The sequence below is a fragment of the Calonectris borealis genome, chromosome 10 (assembly GCF_964195595.1).
Source record: "Calonectris borealis chromosome 10, bCalBor7.hap1.2, whole genome shotgun sequence".
NCBI lineage: Eukaryota > Metazoa > Chordata > Aves > Procellariiformes > Procellariidae > Calonectris > Calonectris borealis.
This window is the reverse complement of record NC_134321.1, coordinates 18,832,821-18,853,882: the sequence shown is the minus strand read 5'-3', so window position 1 is coordinate 18,853,882 and position 21,062 is coordinate 18,832,821. Positions and strand designations below refer to the sequence as shown.

At 63.1% G+C, this 21,062-nt stretch overlaps 1 protein-coding gene across 2 annotated transcripts in view; it reads left to right on the top strand.

Annotated features, from left to right (window-relative positions):
- The window catches only part of CACNA2D2 (calcium voltage-gated channel auxiliary subunit alpha2delta 2), a 227,615-nt gene that overhangs the window by 197,190 nt on the left and 9,363 nt on the right, over positions 1 to 21,062 (top strand). Inside the window, exons 6-23 of one of the 2 annotated variants that reach the window (XM_075159249.1) lie at positions 4,046 to 4,184; positions 8,241 to 8,372; positions 8,636 to 8,693; positions 10,875 to 10,925; positions 11,081 to 11,180; positions 12,007 to 12,165; positions 12,669 to 12,776; positions 13,433 to 13,511; positions 13,700 to 13,749; positions 14,658 to 14,747; positions 15,137 to 15,205; positions 15,648 to 15,722; positions 16,170 to 16,244; positions 16,417 to 16,488; positions 16,802 to 16,873; positions 17,051 to 17,112; positions 19,306 to 19,382; positions 20,615 to 20,635. In XM_075159249.1, the coding sequence (XP_075015350.1) occupies positions 4,046 to 4,184; positions 8,241 to 8,372; positions 8,636 to 8,693; positions 10,875 to 10,925; positions 11,081 to 11,180; positions 12,007 to 12,165; positions 12,669 to 12,776; positions 13,433 to 13,511; positions 13,700 to 13,749; positions 14,658 to 14,747; positions 15,137 to 15,205; positions 15,648 to 15,722; positions 16,170 to 16,244; positions 16,417 to 16,488; positions 16,802 to 16,873; positions 17,051 to 17,112; positions 19,306 to 19,382; positions 20,615 to 20,635 (1,489 nt within the window). The remainder of the gene's footprint in view (positions 1 to 4,045; positions 4,185 to 8,240; positions 8,373 to 8,635; positions 8,694 to 10,874; positions 10,926 to 11,080; positions 11,181 to 12,006; positions 12,166 to 12,668; positions 12,777 to 13,432; positions 13,512 to 13,699; positions 13,750 to 14,657; positions 14,748 to 15,136; positions 15,206 to 15,647; positions 15,723 to 16,169; positions 16,245 to 16,416; positions 16,489 to 16,801; positions 16,874 to 17,050; positions 17,113 to 19,305; positions 19,383 to 20,614; positions 20,636 to 21,062) is intronic. The other variant, XM_075159250.1, reaches the window with a different exon arrangement.

Here is a 21,062-nt window from a genome sequence, read left to right as displayed (position 1 = left end):
AAAACGCTTCTGCCGAGGAGCCCCCGGGTCCTGCCGCAAGGCGACGCTGCCGGTGGGTGCTGTGCGGGTGCAGCCGGGGGCTTTGCCGGGCAGGAAGGTGCTCCCCCCCCCCCGAGCCCCGGCAGGCGGACGAGCACGTGCTGTCACCACTCTTCTCGCCGGCTTCTCGCGTGACCGTGGGGAAATGGTCCCGTGCCCTGGGACACATTTCCCCTCGCCTGCAGAGGATGGCAATGAACCCCCCTGCCTTTGCAAAGGCTTTGAGGCTTGCAGGTGAATTGAGCTACACATCCCATTTATATTCATTATCAGTAGTAATCACAGCACGTTGATATGAATATTCTGCTGGCTTTCCCAGACTTAACATGGATGGGTGCCCCTGGGAAATTCAAAAGGATGTGTTGGGATCTCGGTGCGATATATTCGTGATGGGGTGTGTGAGGGGCAGGACGTGGGGTGCAGGGATGCTGTCGGGGTGATGCAGCTCGCAGGAGCTCTGCTGGTGCTGAGGGTACCGGGAGGAGCACCGTGGGGGAAGACTGCGGCCACCCGGCATGTCCGGAGCTGTGAAACCCCCGCCAGCATCCCGGAGCGGCCGCCTGCACCGCTAAGCCGGATCGGCCCTGCGTTTGTCATCGGTGCTGCCATTTAAGCAGTCATCATTAGCTGTGATGGCTCGTTCCCATGGAGATGAGCAATGAACGGGGGTGCCTGCATCTGCGGGAGCTGCCTGGCCGAGGCATCGCTGCTGCGCCAGGTCACATCCCCGGCTCGATCCACAGCTCCAAACCCCGTCTCTGGTGGGGACCCAATGGTCCTCGTGCCCGTGGGCAGGCTGGCTGTCCTCAGCCAGCACCAGCCTGGATGTGATGGAGGGCAGGTACGTGCCGAGAGCATGGCAGCCTCCAGTAAAGCTGTTGGGCAGTGCCACTGGTGCTCACTGGGTGTTGGGGCATCTCTGGGTTTTGCCCCCATCCATCATTTTGGGAGACTCAAGGGAAAATGTTGTGACTGGCAACCCAGCTGCTAAAGCACTGAAGATGGCAAAAGCTCTCGGCGCGTGATGACTTCTTGCTGAAGCAATAAATATGTATAATATTGATGTATTGCCATGGAGTCGATTTCTAATGGTGTGTAGCAAATAATATATTCAAACTGTAGCATCTATTTGTGTTACGTTGTACATATTGTAACAGATAAATAGATGTTTCCAAGTTCTTTTGAAATGTAATGATGAGAAATGCTGCAAAATCTGGCTGGGGGCCTGCCGAAATGCTCGCAGTTAAACCGGTGTAAATCCAGGAGAACTTGAATCATCTTCTCCTTTGCTGTAATATAGATTTAATGCAGAATTTCTTCCCCTGGCCTTCCCAAGGTGGCTCCTTGTAGCCCCAGCCTAGCACCGAGACGCTCCCATCCCTGCCTGGGCTGGTGACAGCTTTGCCTGCCTTCATCTGGGTGGAAATGGCCCCATTTCAGGGGCCAAATTCAGCCTGGCTTAAACAGGAATAACTCAGTTGAGGTCAGGAGATTTATGGATAGAGGATAAACGTAGCTTGGATAACATCAGCTCTTTCCGTGGGTCCATTTGCCATATAGGTGTCAGTGATGCATGAAGTGTCCTACGTATAGATAGCTGTATATTTGTCCCCGAGATCTCTACATATGCCTCTTTACAGCTACATGAATGAGAGCAGCCAGACAGCGCCGAACCTGGCAGAATACAAATTAGCCCCTCAGAAGTGGGTGATATAGCGGAATAATGATAAACAGAGGAGCGGTGATTACATACGGTAGTTCCAGCTCCGGTGGAGTGGGGAATAACCATGCCAGCGTGGGGGAAATAGGGAGGGTTGGATTTTCCCGGCGGCGGTGAGGGGCAGGGGACGGGCGGGCTGCGGGCAGGGTGCCCCGCGGCTCTGAGATGGGGAGGGACGGGGAGGTGTCACCAGGACTTTGCTGGGCTCAGGGTCAAAAAGGTTTTAGTGTCAACGCAGAGTTTTTGGTGCTGCAGGTGCCACGGCGTTATCCCGTGTAAAGCCTGTTTTCAGCAGGCACCTCTAAATCACCGTCCGGTGCTCGGAGAGGGGCGAGCTATTGTGTGTGCAGCCGCTTTCCCCCGGAGACCTGAGCCCCGCGTTGGTGGCAGGGTTGGGGCCAGATCCACTCTCCGGATAGCCCATGGCATTGCGGCTTTGCAGGGGGTCCGGCAGTCGGTTTTGTGCCTTTTCTCTGGATTTACATGAAATTGAGAGCGTAATCTGGATCTTGGTGACATGGCTCAGGGGAGGTGGGGACGGCCCCTGCCCGCCTCCCACTTTGCCACTGCGGCTGTGATTGAGTTCAGCATCTTTCTGGACGGCTGGAGCCCTCGCTATCCATCGGCTGGAATTAAAGCCCAAACCTCGCGTATCAATCCTGTTATTCTCCCGAGCTGTGGCGAATGGTTTGGCCACCCCTCGCAATGTCAGAGGAATGTCACTGCCTCGGTGGCCGGCCGGAGCTGGCACAGGGGGGGTGGCATCGCTCTGCATCATCTGCGAAGGGGAAACGGGGAGGAGGCCAGGATAGGTGTTAAACGAGCTTCATAGTTTATTTCCCAAACACATTATTTTCCTTTAAATATATGGCTTTTCCCATGAGAAATTCCCATCTTTTGTCCCCTGGGTTTTGTTGAGAGGAGCCTGGCCAGTGGGAGAGCTGCTTGCGCCGGGCCATCGCGGACAGCAGGATGGGACCGTCCCCTACCCCCTGTCCCCGCTGGTGCCGGGGTGCTTTGCCGCAGGACGGCGTGCGGCATCGCTCCGGGCGGCCGTCCCCAGCACGGCACCGCACGAGCCCTGTCTGGAGCTGCTCACGCTTCCAGTCACGTCCCCTGTCGTTTCGCCGGGGCTGATCTCTGCTACCGCAATCAGACGGCCTTACACGGGCTGCGATAGGCACTTCACGGGGGGAGGCACAAAGGGAGAGGCACTGAGCTGCTTCTCGAGGGGAATTCGCTCCCTCACCAGGCGGCTCGGCGGCCGGATCCGCTCCTGCTCTCCCACACCCCCCCTGCCCCTTCCACTCCCGCAGCTGGGGCCGTGGGAAGGTGGCCGGAGCCATCCTGCGCCCCAGCTCGGGCTCGGCCTGTCCCTGCCCCTGTGGTGCCTGTCCTTGCCCCTGTGGTGCCTGTCCCTGCCCGCGGAGGGGGCAGGCGGCTCGGCCCCTCCTCAGCGGGGATGTAGCTCTGGGGGCACAAAGGACAGATGCTGCAGCATCCTCCTCCTCCTCCTCCTCCTCCTCCCCACCCTGAGCATCTCACAGCCGGTTGCAAACAGCCTTCCCTGGCCGCTGGGCTCGTGGCAGGGACACGGCAGCCTGGAGCTAGCACCTTCTCCCGGGTTTCTTTGCTCCCAGTGGGATGGCGAAGGCCATTTCCCCAGCTCTGTAGCGAGGCCACCCCTTTTCTCCTGCTTCCCCGCGTGGCCTCGGCTCCGACCCTGTCCCCGTGCCTGCGGCCACCAGCCGTCCTGCCTGCGCCGGCTCAGCCCGGCCCTGCCTTGCCGGAGGGGATTTGTCCCCGTGCCGTACGGGCAGCCGGGCCCCGGGAAGGGAGAGGAGGGCTGGGAAGGTGAGGGAGCACGCTCCAGCACCGGCAGTGGGGAATTCACCGTCTCTCGACCATAATTAAATATTGTTTGCATTGCTTATTGACAGAGCGCTAAGCTGAGCTCCGTTTTAATTTGTTCTTTGATAGTTGCCTTTTGCTGCTAATTGATTTTCAAGGCTTTTTTTTGGTTTGGGTTTTTTTTTTTTTTTTGTCTGATTTAATACCTGCCGCGCTACCAAAGCCGGAGAGGCAAGGGTAACCGGAGCTCACCTTCGCGCCCACCCGCTCCCCCGTGGTGCTGGCACGGGCTGCAGGCCAAATCCCGCGCGAGAGCCGGCATTGCCGGTCTCCGCGGGGGAGACATTTGGTGATGGGTTTTGGGCAGCGGCATTCCCGGCGTGTGTCTGGGGCTGGCACCCCTGGGTGACTCCGTGTGCTCTGCTCCTTCCCCAGGACGATCCCGACGGAGAAGAGATCGAGAGGGAGAAGTCCAACTCCTTGAAGCTGGAGTTCACCGACGATGCCAACTTCAAGACCAAGGTTAACTATTCGTACGCTGCCGTGCAGATCCCCACGGACATCTACAAAGGCTGTGAGTGCCCCTCCTCACCCGCTCCGCTCCGCTCTGTGCTGCCAGGCCAGGCTCAGCCTCCACATCCCCTGCTCAGGGTGCCGCAGCCCCGGGGACCGTCACCCCAGGGTGCCCCGGCTGGGTCTCGGTGCCAGGGCAGGCTGGCACCCAGCCGGGTGGGCACTGAGCAGAGGCAGAGTCACCGAGTCAGGGCAAAGGTGACAACGTGTCCCTCCCCAGGGACCCTCAAGACCTTAGCACGGGCCAAAGAGGCAAATCGGGGGTTAGGGGTTATCCGGAAGGGGTGGAGAGCAAAGGAGAAATGGTAATGATGGCACAGGGGAAAGCTCGGCTGTGCCCACGTGGCTGTCATCCTCCCCGGAGGAGAGCTCGGCAAAGCTGAAGGAGGTTCCAAGCGGGAGCTGGAGCCCATCAGAGGGACCGAGCAGCTCTGTGCAGGAGCAGTTACGGAGACGGCAACTCCCTGCTCCTAGAAGGGAGCGAGATGGGGCTGGGCGGTGGGAGAGGGCGAAGCAGGGATGCTTCCTCACTGGCTTCGGGCTGCTTGGGGCTGAGGTTATGAAAAGGGAGAAGGAGCAGCTGAGATCCTGCAGGAAGGCAGCCAGGGCGATGGCAGGACAGTGCGATGCCGCCCCGGGGCAGCCCCCGCTGCCGGGAGCGCGCGGGGGGTGTCAGCCCCGTGGCCGTGCCCCTGCGGCTGCCAGAGGGCGCGGGCTGCTCCAGAAAGGGGGACGGGGTCGGTGGGCAGGGAGGGATGGACGATGGATGGATGGACGGACAGATGGGGTAGGATGTGCCACACCAGCTTGCAGTCCCCGCTGGGAGGTGACACAGTCCCTGAGCTTCCAGAGCTCTCTCCTACCTCACCCTGCTGCGGTGGCACATGGTGACAGTCGGTCTCCATTTCCCTCTAGTGGCTGCTCTGCACCAAGCTGGGGACCACTCCCGGCTGGAGATCATCCTCCAGCACCCACGGGCCACATCCTGCACCCAGCCCCAGACCCTGTTGTTGGGGGGCACCTCTCATCTCCCTGCACCACTGAGGGCACCACTGTCCCCACACCCCCTTGTCTCGGTGGCACTTGCCGAGGGCTCCCAAGTGGTCACGGCGGTGACGGGGGCTGAGCTCACGTTCCTGCCCTGAGCAGCGCTTTCCCGGTACACGGCCTCGTTACCGGCCGGGCTGTGCTCAGAGCCGCATCAGTGTGATGATTTCACCGCGGCGGCGGCAGTGGATTAGAAATTTGCAATTAGTTTTATTACCCAGCTAGCGCAGGCCAGGCAGCTAATGAAGCACATCATGCGAGCGGGGTGGGCTGCGCAGGATGAAATATTCATTACTCCTCACCCCTGCTTACCAGCCAACACCACGGCTGATGCCCTGCCACGGCCACGTAAATCACCCCGCTCGGGCAAATTGGAGATGAACGTGCTCTGGGGACTCGCGGCTGCTCGGAGAGGGATGCTGGAGAGGGGACGGGGCGGTGGGGGTCCTGGGTGGGGAAAGGGGCCGCAGCCACGGGCACAGCAGTGCATGGGCACAGGGATCAGACCATGCCTGGCTACATCGGGGTGCTCTGAAAAGCCGGGGTGCAGGGCAAGGGTGCTCAGCTGCTGCACCCCAGAGAGCAAGTTTGGGGTGCGGGCCCAGGGTGACCCGTGTGGCCCCTCCTGTGGGGACACTGACAAGCGTGGCCGGTCCCCGCAGAGCCGCAGGCAGGGAGCATCTCCCCGGTGGGACCCGGCGGAGAGGCGCTATCGCTGCCTGGCACGCTAATTAAAGTGCTGCGGAGACGCCCTCCGCCGTCACCCCTCGCTACACACACAAATTACATCCTATATGTGTTTTATTTACTGTGCCATTTTTAATTAAATCTGCAATCGCTCGCTGGTGGGGCGGGGCTGGGCTCACCCTGATGGGGACAGGGACGAGATGGGGACAGGGACGGGGATGTCACCGGGGGGGCTGGCAGCTCTGGCCTCAACGGAGGGGGACAGGAGCCATCCCGACCACGGACACAGCCTCCCATCCGACGAGCGATAGCTCATCACTGCGCGCGAGGAGAGTGTAGGGGCTGTGTTTGTGCGCAGGCATGGTATAGGGGCTGCATTCACGCACAGGGACGGTATAGGGGCTGTGTTCACACGCGAGGATGGTATAGGGGCTGCAGTGATGTGCAAGAATGGTTATAGGGGCTGCGTTCATCTGCAGGGGGGGTATAGGGGCTGTGTATGTTCACAGGGAGGTTATAGGGGCAGCTTTCATGCACAGGGATGTATAGGGGCTTGTTTGTGGGGATGGTATAGGGACTGTGTGTGTTCACAGGGATGATGTGGGGGCTACATTCATGCACAGGGAAGGTATAGGGGCTGCATTTGTGCACAGGGAGAGGATATAGAGGCTGTGTTTGTGTGCCGGGAGGGTATAGGGGCTGCGTTTGTTTGCAGGGATGGTATAGGGACTGTGTTTGTTCACAGGGATGGTATGGGGGCTACATTCATGCACAGGGAGGATATAGGGGCTCCATTCGTGCTCAGGGATGATATAGGGGCTGTGTTTGTGCCTAGGGAGGGTATAGGGGCTGCATTTGGCACAAGCCTGGTGTTGCTGACAGGCCCCGAGGGGCTGGGCGTGCAGGTGCTGCCGAGGCTGTCGGGGACGTGTCGGTGCCCAGCCCGGTGCCCAGCCGGGACCGGTGGCACTGCCTGGGGCTGCTCCCGGCAGGCAGGAGCCTGGCAGCCTGCTCGCGTCCCCTTCTCCCGGGAAAAACCACGTCCTGTGACAGAGCCAAACAAGAAATCATCCTAAGTGCCCAGATAACAGCGCTGCGTGCGGGCACGGCGCTGACAAATGGCTGGGGAGATACGGACGGAGTAAATCGCGGTTTGAAGGCACAGCTGCCTGAGGGAAGGAGAAGTCGTCTTCAGCGGTGGTGCTGGGATGGAGGGGTCCGGGATTCACCCTGGGTGAAACCTGCCCACGTCCCGCCAGCACCTCGGGGCCGTGGCGAAGGCTTGAATGGGTGATGACGGTGTTTCGAGGAGGGACAAGTGTGGGAGGAAGCTTTAGGAGAGCTAAATATACTCCTCGAACGCACGCCGGCTCCCCTGCAGCACCGCACTGGTTGTTCTGCCCAATGCCGAGGAGAGGGGCCGCTCCTGGGAGCTCTTGCACCCCGAAAATGCATTGAGGGTCCCCCAGGAGGGAGCAGCACCTGGCCTCGGGGTGCTGCCAGCTGCCCGCTCCTGCCCGCAGCGGCACGGCTGGCTCCTCCACGCCGCGCTCCCGGGGCGGCCCAGCACGGGCTGCTGGGGGATGCTGGGGGCACCCAACCCTGCCCAGGGCTCGGGGCACCCACAGTGTTTGGGGTGCCCCGAAAGGCCCTGTGAGCGCCAGGAGGTCCCGCTGTCCCTGAGGCAGCTTCTCCGCTGGCCGGCCAGCCCCGTACCTGCCTCGCCGTGCTCCGCCAGCCCCCCTTGATTAATCACAGGCTGGGGCTGCCAGCAGCTTATCTTTTGCTTTAATAGCTGAATAATTTAAAACCGTTGTTTGCCAGCGTCTTAATTGCTTTTGCGTCAGGTGTGGAGGCCAGCGGGAATGCAGAGTGGGGCCCGGGAGGCTCCGTGCGGCCCCGTGGGGACACAACCCCTTGGTTTCCCAGCTGGTGGCTGTCCCCGGGCAGCGGGGCTGGCACGGTGGCGGGAGGAGCAGGACGTTTTGCGGGGAAGAGGGTGAGATGGCAACCGGCTGTCCCCAGCAGTGTCTGTCCCTGCCCCAGCGCCAGGGGATGGGGATGGTGAGCGCTCGGGGGAGCCCTGGAGGGTGGCTCCGGTCTCTGGGGACAAGGGACAGCAGGAGGCCGGAGCCCTGTGGGAGCGAGGGGGCCATGGGAGCGGCTGCAAAGCCCCTGTGGGCTCCTCCGTGGGAAGGGGAGAGGGGACACACCGCCTCTCCCTCCCTGCCAGCATCACGGGGACACCGTGGTCCCTGTCACCCCCCAGCCCATCCCAGGCTCCCCCGCACCCACCCGCCCGCCCGGGCTCTGTCTCCCGCAGCCACCGTCATCCTCAACGAGCTGAACTGGACGCAGGCGCTGGAGGACGTCTTCATCGAGAACCGGAAGGAGGATCCCTCCCTGCTCTGGCAGGTGTTCGGCAGCGCCACCGGCGTCACCCGCTACTACCCCGGTGCGTGGCGGGGGGCAGCGGGGGGCGGTGGCCGGCCGGGGGGGCTGGCCGAGGGCAGCCTGGGCCCTTCTCGCTGCGAGATGTGGGCGAGCATCTCCCGGCACCGGCCCTCAGGGCTGCCTGGCACTCGTAACCGGACTGTGCCGGCGGCGGAGCCTGCCGCTACCTCAGCCCTGGGCAGCCCTTTGCCCCGTCCCCCGCACCCCCTTGTCCCCCTCCCCAGGACAGCCCCTCCTCGCTCACCGCCTGCCTTCCCCCCACAGCCACCCCCTGGAGAGCCCCCAATAAGATCGACCTCTACGACGTGCGCAGGCGGCCCTGGTAAGGGGGTGCCGGGTGGGGAGGGGGGTCCCTTCGCCGGCCCTTCCCGGCCGGGAGCAGCCAGCTCCCTCCGCTTTTCATTTCACATATGGCTGTCATTGGCAAACGGACACCGTAACACGGGCAGGGGCATCCGAGCTGCGGCTCTCGGCTCCCGCTCCGCTCCCCTCTTCCCGGGAAGGCAGAGCGGGATGGAGAGATAAATCCCTGGATACAGATCAAGCGTGGAGAGCCGCCCCTCACCCTGTGCCCCCCCCACAGTCGCGGCTGCCGGCGCTCAGTCCTGGCCAGCATTCCCATCCAAACGGGAAAACAACCGGCTCTCGGAAACCTTGAGCTGGGAGGATGGAGAGAGAAACGGGCAGGCAGCGCGGGGCTGTGGTTAAGCGATAGCTGCGAGCAGCCATTCAGCCGCACGCGGAGCGAGGCGGGACTGGATCCCTTCCCCTTAGCCCAGGTAGAGGTGCCGGCTTGGCGGCAGTGATTATCATGCTGCCCACGGGGCTGGGGGAGCCGCGGCCCTGTCCTGCCCGCAGTTGCTGCCTAAAACTGTGGGCATGGAGAGGAGAGCAGGGGCAGGTCTCCGGCACGTGCCCAGGGAGCCCTGTAGCCCGGGGGATCACCCCCTGCCCGTCCCCCTGCCTGCCCCGGGAGCTGCCCCTTCTCCTTGTCGGAAAAGTAATGGCTCTGCTACTATGGTTAATTGTCTTTGATTGCTCCACGTTAATTATTAACTCTTCTCCGCCAGGGCATCCGTGCGGGTTATTGGCAGAGGGGGGACTGGCAGGCCATTTCAGGGGGGCTGCTGATGTGTATGGGGGCTACTGAGCCTGGCTAGCCCAGCTGCCTGCCCACTAGCCACGCTGGCCACGCACTCGCCCACCCAGCTATGGAGGAGCAGCAGCACCCTTTGTACTGGGGGGGACAGCACACCCCCGGGGACGCCCCTTTGGGATCCTCTCCTGCCCTCGCGCCGGGGTCCGGTGTGGCACACAGCCCTCACCGCTCCGTTGCCAGGCCCGGCAGGGGCCACATCCTGCCTGCAGCCTCGGCGGGGCCGCCAGCGCCGCTCGCCTGCCTTCCCCTCCCTTGATGAATGGTGCTATTAACCACAGCCTTCTCCCGCGGAGCCCGGGGTGTTCATCTGAGCGGGGCAGCCGGAGATGGATGCGCTGCCACAACCCATTACGGGCAGCGTCTTAGTTGGGCTCCGTGCCGTGCCGGCAGCCTGGTCCCAGGCAGTGGGGCAGGCACCGAGCCCCCCGGCCCCCGCCAGCCGGCAGGAAGCCCGCCGGCAGCTGCCCGCCCGTCCTGCACCCCAGCGTGAGAGGGGGGTGTTGGGGGCACCCGGCACCTGCGCCAGGAGGGCCCCACGTGCCAGCATCCCGCATCCCGCCCGGGTAATCACTTGTAATTAGGGAACATCAGGACCTGGGTTTAACAATCAGAGCCTGCCCCTTCCCCAGTCCTCCCCAGTAATGGTGAGTAATTGATACTAATAACACACTAATTAATTGGCGTCAGGCCTGATCCTGATCAAGCCAATAATGAGGCTCCCTTGGACTTCAGCCATGGCAGGATCAGGCCCCACGCGATGGGACGGGGAGGCTGGGCCGTGCCTGGCCATGGCTGGGATGGGTGCTGAGCACCGCGCCAGCCCCCTCCCACGCAGGACGGCACAGCAGGGCTGGGAGCAGGACTGGGTGCTTCGAGGGATGAGGAAGGGTTCCCTAATTGTTTTCAGGGGGGAGGATTTACGTAGTAGTATTATTTTTCCTCCTTGTAGCTAAAAATAACCTAATCAGCCTGGCCTTTGAAGCTACCAGGGGGGTAAATAGCATCTTAATATGGATGTGTGTGTCAGCATAATCAGCGCGCAGAAAAGGGCCTGCGATGATGGAAGAGTTTAGCATTTAGAGCTCATTAGGCTGATACGGTACCAAGCGGCGGGTCGCTGGTGGTCTGCCGTGCCATGCTGCATCCTCGCCTCTGCCTGCCCGCCGCCACCTTGTCCCCGCTCCTCGCCGCGGCGTCGCCGCAGCCGTGGGTGCACGGGCGCGCTCGGTGCAGCTCCCCGGCCACCTGTGCCCTGGCAGAGCTTTGCTCTTGGGCTGCACCCAGCAGGTTCGGGGTCCCCCCCAAAATGAGTCGACCCCACTGACCCCCCTCTGCGCCCCGCAGGTACATCCAAGGCGCCTCCTCCCCGAAGGACATGGTCATCATCGTGGACGTGTGAGTACACGGGTGGGGGCCGTGGCCGGGCTGAGCCAGGCCAGGACGGTGGCACAGCTGGCCGGGGTGCCACTGTCCTGCCGGTGGCCACGGGGAAGGCATGTAGTGGGGAGCCCCATGTCCCCTCGCTGCTGAGCCCCCCTCTCTCCTGCCAGGAGCGGCAGCGTGAGCGGCCTCACCCTCAAGCTGATGAAGACCTCGGTCTATGAGATGCTGGACACCCTCTCGGATGACGACTATGTCAACGTGGCCTCGGTGAGTGCCGCGGGGTGGGCAGCAGGGCTGTGCCCCCCCAGGCAGCTCCCAGCTCCCCGCCGCGGGAGCCCTTTGCCCCCAGACCCGCCTGGCCAGGGGCTCTGCAGAGAGAGAAATGCCATTTTTTTTTCTTCTTAACCACCCACCTGCACATCAGCAAGGAAATGGCTGCTCGGGGCTCGGCCGTATGTGGTGGCGAACGAAAGCTGCCTCCATCACGGGGCGTTTGGCAGAGGTGCTCCCGGGGCGATCCCAACCAGCCGCCTCCTGTCTGTCACCAGCCAGTGACATCATGCCCTCCGTGGCGATGTCACCAGCCCGTGACCTCACGCAGCACAGTGGTCGTGCCACCGCATCTGGGCATCGCTGGGTGCCCAGCCCATGGCGGCCCTCCCCTGTCTGGCCACAAGCACGCCGGCGCTAATTAACATGTCTGGCCCGGCTCCGTTAGCTGGATCGCTGCTCCCCTAATGAATGGGCCCTATTGCCAGCAAATGAAGCCGTAAGCGAGAGGCAGCACCTGCTCCCGCTGCCGGCACAACGCAGCACGGCACGGCACGCCTGCTTGCAGGAGCCTGGGGGGTCCCGCAGAAGCAAGGGTGCAGGCGAGCCCTGCGCTGGCAGCACCCGCTGGCAGCACCCACGCAGGGCAGCTCAGTGCTGGATTTGGCCCAAGCTAAGCCCCAGTCTCAGCATTGGCCATCCCCGGGATGCGGGATGCTCCGTCCACGTCCCACCCGTGGGAGCTGAGCATGTGCCCGCCGGGTGCTGCCTTTGGGTCCCCGTCCCCTTTCTGTGACCTGCTCCCCGTCCTTTCGCCTCCCAGTTCAACGAGAAGGCGAAGCCGGTGTCGTGCTTCAAGCACCTGGTGCAAGCCAACATCCGGAACAAGAAGGTCTTCAAGGAGGACGTGCAAGGGATGGTGGCCAAGGGCACAACCGACTACAAGGCTGGCTTTGAGTACGCCTTCGACCAGCTGCAGAATGTGAGCTGGGGGCCGGGCTGCGGGCTGGGGGGGCAGAGTGCACCCATGGGTGCTGGGGGCGATGGGAGAGGTCCAAGCACCTGGTTGCTGCCCTGCACCTGGGGCTTCGGCATGCAGAGGGGCTCCTTGTCCTCCTTTGCAGTGCCGGGGGGGACATCCCCCCCCACCGGCACGCTGGAGCCGAGGTTTTGCTGGAGCCGGTGCTCCTCTGGGTTATTAAAATTTAGCAGGGCTGGGCAGAGGGGGCCAGATCTAGCCAGACACCGTGCCAGAGGCAAAATAAAGATGAATGGTGCTATTAGGTGCCGGGCGGCAATAGCCACAACATCATTTCCAAGCAGACAGCATCCTTCCTCCTGCCCGTTCACCCTGGCCACCCTCACCCAGGAGAAACAGGCCGGGAAAAGGATGGGTCAGGGCCAGCCCTCCTGGCCGCATCCAGCCCCGCGCCCGGCGCCACTCGCTCCGGGTCCGGCCTCAGGCGCCGTCTCTCTGCCCCGCAGTCCAACATCACGCGTGCCAACTGCAACAAGATGATCATGATGTTCACGGACGGCGGCGAGGACCGGGTGCAGGACGTCTTTGAGAAGTACAACTGGCCCAATAAGACGGTGAGGGGCTGGGGCCGCTCGCCGGGGAGGGAGACGGCTGCTGCTGCTCCATTGCCGGCTTCTGCCTCATTTGCCACGAGCAATGTCGCCATCCTCTCTCCCCGACAGCCTGCTCCTGCGCCAACATGCTGCCCTGGTAATGGGGCGGCTGATGCGCTGGTGCCATTCATAGCCGGCTCCCACCTTGGCGTGCGGGAGGCACGGGACTGGGAAGCACCCAGGCACGGGGGACAGGGCTGCTTGCAGGCAGGAGGATCCCCATCGCCACCCGGCTCCCCAGGACCTGGAGACCTGTGGGGTGGGGTGGTCCTAGGCCATGCAGGAACCCTCGGAGAGCACAGACCCCTCCCTGTGCAGTGATGCCCCAGCGCGAGGACCTCTGGTCCCGCTGGGGTAGGTGGCTTCGGCCGATGGGGACAGGACTGGCCAGCTGCAGGCAGGGCGAGAGGGGCTCCCTTCCTGCCTGCCAGCGCAGCCAGCGTTTGCGGGAGCTGCCTTCTGCCTTCCTGCGCTTGGCCACGGGCAGCACGGTCTGCGTGGCAGAGGGCGATCCCACACTGTCCCCAGGGAGGTTGCCGTCAGCCGGGAGCACCCCACCCCACTGTGGATGATCGGGGTGCCTGGCGGAGGGTCCTCACCACTGCGCTCTGTCGCAGGTGCGGGTCTTCACCTTCTCCGTCGGGCAGCACAACTACGATGTGACCCCGCTGCAGTGGATGGCCTGCGCCAACAAAGGTGAGCGGGGCTGGCACCCGCCCGCACGGGAGGCTGCGGGGTACTGGGATCACCCCTCGCACGGGGGCTGGCACCGGTGCCCTGGTGCATGCCACTGCCGGCACAGTGAGGGCTGGACAGCAGGACAGCCAGACTGCCGGACAGGCAGACAGCCGGCTCTCCAGCTGCCTTTCTCTTTCTTTTCCAAGGTTACTACTTCGAAATCCCCTCCATCGGCGCCATCCGCATCAACACGCAGGTACGGCAGGGTGCCGGCAGGCAGGGTGCCGGCAGGCAGGCAGAGCTGCCCTCCCGGGGGTGCCCTGCCTGGGGGCGCGCTCAGGCAGCCCCAGCCCCGCTGCAGAGGGCCCGAAGGCTGGCAGCGAGCGTGGCAGCAAGCCGGGGAGCCGAGCCGAGGCCTGGGCCAGGCCTCGCGCTATTGAAATAAGTGATTCATCTTCTGCAGCTCCCCAGGGACCTGCCACCTTTTGAGTGACTAATTATGAAACATCAGGCGTTAATCAGCGCAGAGCAGAGCCAAGTGCGGGCAGGGAGCGAGCGCAGGCAGGGAGGGAGGGAGCCGCAGCAGAGCCAGGCGTGTCCGCCCCACGCCCCGTCCCCTTGCCCCTTTTCTGCCCCTTTTCTTTATGGGATGCACACAAGGTGCCATGGTGGGCAGGTGATGGGGTGGTCCCCGAGCGGGGCAGCCCCTCGGGGCACAGGGGCTGCCCCCCGCCCAGAGGTCTGCCTTGGCAAGGTGAGCCAGGATAAGGGAAACCTGCCCTGGGAGAAGATCCCAAAAGCCGGGGAGACAGCAGCAACGTGGTCTGGGCGTGATGGAGCGAGCCCAGCCCCGGGGACAGCTGGGAGCCGGGGGGCTCTGGCTAGTGCTGCCTGGGGAGCCCCTGCCCTGCCCGTGCCCGGCCGATGGCGAGCAGCGCCTTGTTTGCATCTCGAGAGGCCCGTTGGGTTCCCAGCTGGAGCCGTTACCCTCGGGTCTGGCGGCTGCCAAGCCCCCTCCCCTAGCTCGGCCTGCAGCTGGGGGCCAGCACCAAGCACCCTATTAATAATCCGTGGGGCGTGCGTGGGGACAGGGGTGTCATCGGGTTGGAGCAGGGAGGCATCTGGCTCCCATGTCATGCTTCCCCCTGCCCTGTGTCCCTGCAGGAGTACCTGGACGTGCTGGGCAGACCCATGGTCCTGGCCGGGAACCGAGCCAAGCAGGTTCAGTGGACCAATGTCTACCAGGATGCCCTGGTAAGGACCCCAGCCCCGGGGTGCGGGTGGGGACACTGGCCCCGGGGTCCCGCACAGCCCCGGGGTGCGGGTGGGGACATGGACTCCAGGGTCCCGCACAGCCCCGGGGTGCGGGTGGGGACATGGACTCCAGGGTCCCGCACAGCCCCGGGGTGCGGGTGGGGACATGGACTCCAGGGTCCCGCACAGCCCCGGGGTGCGGGTAGGGACATGGACTCCAGGGTCCCGCACAGCCCCGGGGTGCGGGTGGGGACATGGACTCCAGGGTCCCGCACAGCACATGTCCCCATCTCCCTTGCCAGGGGGGTAACCCCCCTCTGCTGCCCACCCCCAGCTCTGGGTCCTGGGGCTGGCGCGGGGCCATGGGACACCCTTCTGTGCCTGTGCAGGGGCTGGGCCTGGTGGTGACGGGCACACTGCCGGTGTTCAACCTGACGGAGGACAGCAGTGACAGGAAGGTAGGAGACTGTGGTTGCCACTGCCTTGGCTGCACCGGGACCCCCGGGTGTGGGGCTGTGGCAGGGTGGGGAGGGTGCCCTGACGCTGGGTGCATATCTGCGGGGGTGGGCACTGGCCCCCCTGGGGTGCTGCCTGCTCTGCACCCCCTCCCTGGCGTGAGACCAGGGGTGGCTGCCATCCCCAGGACCCAAAATGGCCTTGGCTAACTCTCCCGGTTCAGTGGGGACAGCTGGCAGCTGCAAGTCCCTGGGGGGTGCAGTGTCCCATGGAGTGCTGCTGGGGGGCTGGCTCATCCTACCCTGTGCCCCTGCGGTGTCCGGATCTGACCCACACATCCCCGGAGGGAGAAGAGGTCCATCCCCCTGTTTCCCCGTCCCTGTGCAGGCGGTGGCAGGTGACAGCCCTGCTCCCACCCACCTCCCTCCCTGCGCTTCCTTCCAGAACCAGCTCATCCTGGGCGTGATGGGGATCGACGTGGCTCTCAACGACATCAAGAGGCTGACGCCGCGATACAACGTGCGTGGGGGCTCCTTCCCCTCCGTCCCTGCCCTGCGCTGCCCGAGCCCGGCGTGGGAGCCCGCTGCGGGGAGCCCCGAGCTGCCCCCCCAGCACCCCATAGCATCTCCAGCAGCGCTGGCGGTAGCAGGGTGCAGAAGCCATGATTGCAGGCAGGGACCGGGGCAGGCAGGTGGGCAGGGATCAGAGCTGGGTGATGCTCTGGGACCCAGAACAGAGACGAAACCCTTGCAGGGTCAGCGGGGAATAAACCTTACCAGCCTGGGGAAAGGGGCAGCGGGCAAAATCCAGAGCCGGGGTGAGAGATGCTGTTGGCCTGAGAATGGAAATGGATAGAAAAGGCTGAGCTCCGGGGGTGGCGTGGGGTGAGCTCTGCCTGCAGAGGTGAGGGTGATCACACCGCAGAGCTGCTTGGCCGGCCTCATCCCTCTCCCTGTCCTCCCGCAGCTGGGGGCAAACGGTTACGTCTTCGCCATCGACCTGAACGGCTACGTCCTGCTGCACCCCAACCTGCAGCCCCAGGTGAGGAGGGGCCCGTCGGGGCGGCAGCAGCGGGGGTTAGCCGGGCCCTGTGGGACACATGGCTTCGCGGGGTCGTTAGGAGCTAATTGCAGGAAATGTGATGAGTTTGTCTGGACTCAGGGGTGGCTGTGGGAGCCCTGAGCCCTTCCCGGCTCTCCCTTTCTGCCTGCAGATCATCAATTTCCGCGAGCCGGTGACGCTGGACTTCCTGGACGCTGAGCTGGAGGACGAGAACAAGGAGGAGGTGGGCAGACCCGGGGGCAGCTTTTGGGGTACAGGCTGGCCCCCCCGATCTGCAGTTGCAAAGGGCACTCGGTCCCTCCAGCCTGCCCTGGGGAGCGCCTCATCCGAAGGGCCCCGGCACCTCTCCCGTGGGGCCACGGCAGGGACGGGAGCTGCATCGCTGTCCCCTGGGTGCCAGCCTGATGACCCCCCCCAGGCTGCTCACCCCTCACCGCTGCACCCCGTGGGTCCCCAGTGCAACCCCACTGGGGTGGGTGCCCGTGGGCACGTGGCCGGGCTCTGTGGCCCTCAGTCGCCTCCTCCATGTCCCCCAGATCCGGAGAAGCATGATTGATGGGAATGACGGGCAGAGGTTCATCAAGACCCTCATCAAGTCGCTGGACGAGGTAACACTGCAGGGGAAGGGCGTCACAGCCAAAACTACCACCGTGCTGACCGCCAAACCCCGGCGGTGGGGAGCGAGGGGCTGTGTCCGGCACCGGCCTTGGAGCCGGGGTCCCGTGTCACCGCGCTGGCAGGGTCCTGGCACTGCGGAGGCCTGACCGGCTCCCTCTGACCCGCAGCAATACATCGATGAGGTGTTCAGGACCTACACGTGGGCCCCCATCAAAAGCACCAACTACAGGTAAGCAGCGCTGCCGGTGCACCCGCGCTTGCCCGGCGTCGGCTGGACCCACACCAGCACAGGGCTGTGGTCTTGTGCCTGCAGCTCAGGAGGTCCCCGAGGCCACCAGGAACGTGTCCCATGGGCTGCGGGGTTGCAAACGTGCCGTCACATCATTGCACACAGCCAGTGATGCTCTAGAGGGCACTCCCAAAAGTGCCGCCCACCAGTATTCGGCACTGCTGAGCCGGGCCGCGGTCCCCAGGGCTCGGGACAGGCGCTGCAGGGCTGGCGTGCAAGGTGCCAGACAAGGGACACCCCTGCCACCGCCTGCCTGCACAGCCAGGGGCTCTCGCAGGTCTCTGCCTGCTCCAGGGTGGGTGACAGTGACATGCGCCCACCCTGCAGCACAGGCAGTGGCTTCAGAGGCAGAGGAGAGCAAAGCTCCCCTCTTCATTTATCACCCAGTTTGCACCAGTTTGGACCGGCGAATGTGTAAGAAAGACCCTGACATCGTCATGTCCGTGCTGCCTTTGTCCTGTGAGGAGTCATGTGGTCCCCCTGCCGCCCAGTGTACCCTCCTCCTCCTCACCACTCAGCTCAGGAGGGGCTGGCAAGGGTCACAGCCACCTCCCAGCGCTGCCGGGTGTCCGTCACGCAGCCCCGGTCCTGTCCCCCACGGTGGCACCCCTCCGGACCCGAGCAGCACTGTCGAGGAGGGGACAATGACATGGGGTGACACAGCTGTGGCCAGGGCTGCGCGTTGATCTGTAGGGTGAAAGGTGCTGCTGGGGACCCTGTGCTCCCGTGGCTCCGCACCGTGGCAGGGGTGTTCCCCAGGGTTCCCTGGGACACCGTCGGCACAGGGTGGCACCAGCACTGAATAGAAAAGTCACCACTCTCCTCTTGCTACCTGTGGGTTGGGGTGCCACCACCCAACTGCCCTTTATGGTGGTGTGCCACCACCTCTGCCATGCTTTTTGGGGTGCCACCACCTCTGCCATGCTTGCTGGGGTGCACCTGCCAGGCACAAACAGGACTAGCTGGAGGGGTGGCTTGCGGGGCAGGTCCAGGTCCCGGTGGCTCAGGTGCAGGTGTGACATCCGATGAGAGTCAGGAACGTGGCCCTCGCCCGCCGGTGCTCACTTATCCTGGGCAGCACCTGGCACAAACCCTGTCACCGAAGGCCACTGGCTGCTGCAGCCGGCACCCAGGAGCCCAGCTCCCTCTGGCAGCGTGTCCCATGGGTTCAGCAGCCCCGGCACCACCTCCTGCCACCTTCTTTCCCACCCTCATCCCCCACCCTGCGTGCTGGACTCCTGGCTGGGGGATCCCTTTCCTTCCTGGCTCACCAGTAGCCAGTGCCTGTGTAATGGTTGTCTTTGGTCTCTCCTTGCTGGGAAGGTTTTGCCTCTTCTTTTGAGGGCTGTGTCTCTTCCCACCTTCGTCCCTTATGGGGATGTTGTGTCCCTCTTCGCATGCATCTCCCTTGGTTCCCAGGCGGGCATCTCCTGCCCATCTCAGCCCTGGCTGGACAGGTTTGCCACCTTCTGTGCTCAGGAGTGCCCCCAGGATGGCCCTGGATGCCACCAGGATGGCCATGTGCAACCCAGGATGACCCTGGGTGCTCTAGGGATGAATCGGGGTGCCCCAGGATGGTAGAAGGTGTGCTGGGGGTGACCCTGGGTGCCGCCAGAATGGCCATGCGTGCTCTAAGGGTGGCCCTGGATGCCCCCAGATGGCCCTGGGTGCCACCAGGATGGCCATGTGCAACCCAGGATGACCCTGGGTGCTCTAGGGACGAATCAGGGTGCCCCAGGATGGTAGTAGGTGCGCTGGGGGTGACCCTGGGTGCCACCAGAATGGCCATGCGTGCTCTAAGGGTGGCCCTGGATGCCCCAGGATGACCCTGGGTGCTCTGAGGATGGTCCCGGTTGCTCCAAGGATGACCCTGGGTGCTTTGGGGACAACCCTGGGTGCCACCAGCATGGCCCTGGGTGCTCTGGGGAAGACCCTGGGTGCTCTAGGGATGATCCTGGCTGCCCCCAGGACAGCATTGGGTGCAGTCCCCGGAGAGGACACAGCAGGGTGTGCTGCCTGCCATCGGCCGGGGCCGGGTGCTGCCGCGGGGTGCCAGGCAGGGGCTGGGGGCCGGCCAAGGGCTCTGGGTGGGTGTAAAGCCTTACACCGCCTGTCTGCTCTCCCCCTCCGCAGCCTGGGGCTGGTTCTGCCTCCCTACAGCACCTACTACATCCAGGCCAACCTCAGCGACCAGATCCTGCAAGTGAAGTGTAAGTAGCCCCTGGCTTTCCCCGCCGCCCTCTCGCACTCCCGCTCGCCCCCACGCCGGCCCGCGGCTGTCGGGGGGAGAAACACCAAGCAAAAACTTGCGAAAAGAGATAGGGATCACTATGAGAGGCAAAAAAAAAAAAAAAAAAAAGGAAAAATTAAAAATGAGAGAGGCGTGAGTAGAGGTGAAGGCAGAGAGGGAAAGCGAGCTGCCTGCCTGGGGTGCCCCGGGGTGCCAGGGTTTGGTCCTTAGGCTTTGCACCCCAAAACCCCAGCCCCAGGCTGCAGGCAGGCGCTGCCCGGCGCAGGCAGGGGCTGCACTGCTGCCCGTTCGCCTCCTGGGGACGAGGGATGACACTGTAGCAGCCAGTTAATTTGCGAGCCTGGGAAAGTTTGCATGGATCTCTTTAATTTCCTTTGGTTTATTACGATTCTTTGGTTTCGGTTTAAGCCATTTATTCTTTTTATGAGTTCGGTTTCGGTTGGTTTCGATTTTCGTTTGGAATTAATCTGTGTACGTGTGTGTTAGCCTGGCCCCCCCTCTCTCTCTCTTTCTCTCTCCCCTGACCCCCAAGCCTTTTTCCCACCACAGGTCCACGCTGCTCCCGGGGACCCTCTCCCCCGTGGGAGAACCGGACCCTTCCCCTCTCCCCTCCGGTTCCCCCCGTTTCTCCCCCTCGGCTGCCCCGGCAGCTCGACCCCAGCCCCGCTCCAGATCCGGCCCCTGCCGCCCCTCCATCCATCGGCAGGAGCCCCGCGTCCCCGCGGGGACGAGGCCAGGCTGTCCCCGTCCCTGGGAGGGGGGATCCCCCCATCCTCCCCGGCTCTGCCCGCCGTGCCGTGCATGCCCCCTAACTCAGTGAGGACATTTCGATATCAAGACTGTTGCAACTGTTTGCTACTGACTCTCATTTTCCTTTGGAGTATTGAATATATATATATATATATTTCTCTAGTTATATCTTTGCATTTTTTTTTTATTCTTATTTCACCGTGGCCTTTTCTTTTCCTTTCGTTACTGGGTTTTTCTTTCTTTTTCTTTTTTTCATGTCGTTTTTTGCAAGAGGTTTCCTTTTGGTATGATTATGATACACAATATTTTTATTCAAACGGCGATTGAATAAAATATTGTTTGTGCCCCCCTTCCCCCTTTCCACCCAACCCCCTTTTTTTTTGTTTGTTGTTTTTTTGTTTGTTGTTTTTCTTGCTTTCTCTCTATGGTGGATTCACACAGTACCAAACATCAAAATGAAGGGCAAGTATTTTCAGTCTCAGACCACTCACCTTCACCACCCCGTCCCCCGCCCCGTGTCCAGTCCCCCCCAGCCCCCCTGCTTGCCCATCTCCCTGCCCGTTTGCCACGCCGAACCTGCAAACCGCCACCGACTCGCCCTTCCTCCCTCCTCCTCCTCCTCCTCCTCTCCTCCAGTTCCCCCTTTATTTGAAAGCAACATGTCTTGTTCTGTCCATGAGAGCTTTGTCACGACGATCCCCCACTCCCTCCCCGCGCATCGCTCCCAAACCCGGTTCGATATCGTTCAAGAGCCGATCTCGTATGAAACTCTGCCGTTTTCGATCCATGAGGTTTTTTGTAGCTAGTTTGATACCCCGCTCTTCCTCCCTCCACCCCTCTTCTTGCTCCTCTCTCCCCGCTCGCCTCCTCCGGCTCCTTCTCCCCCCGT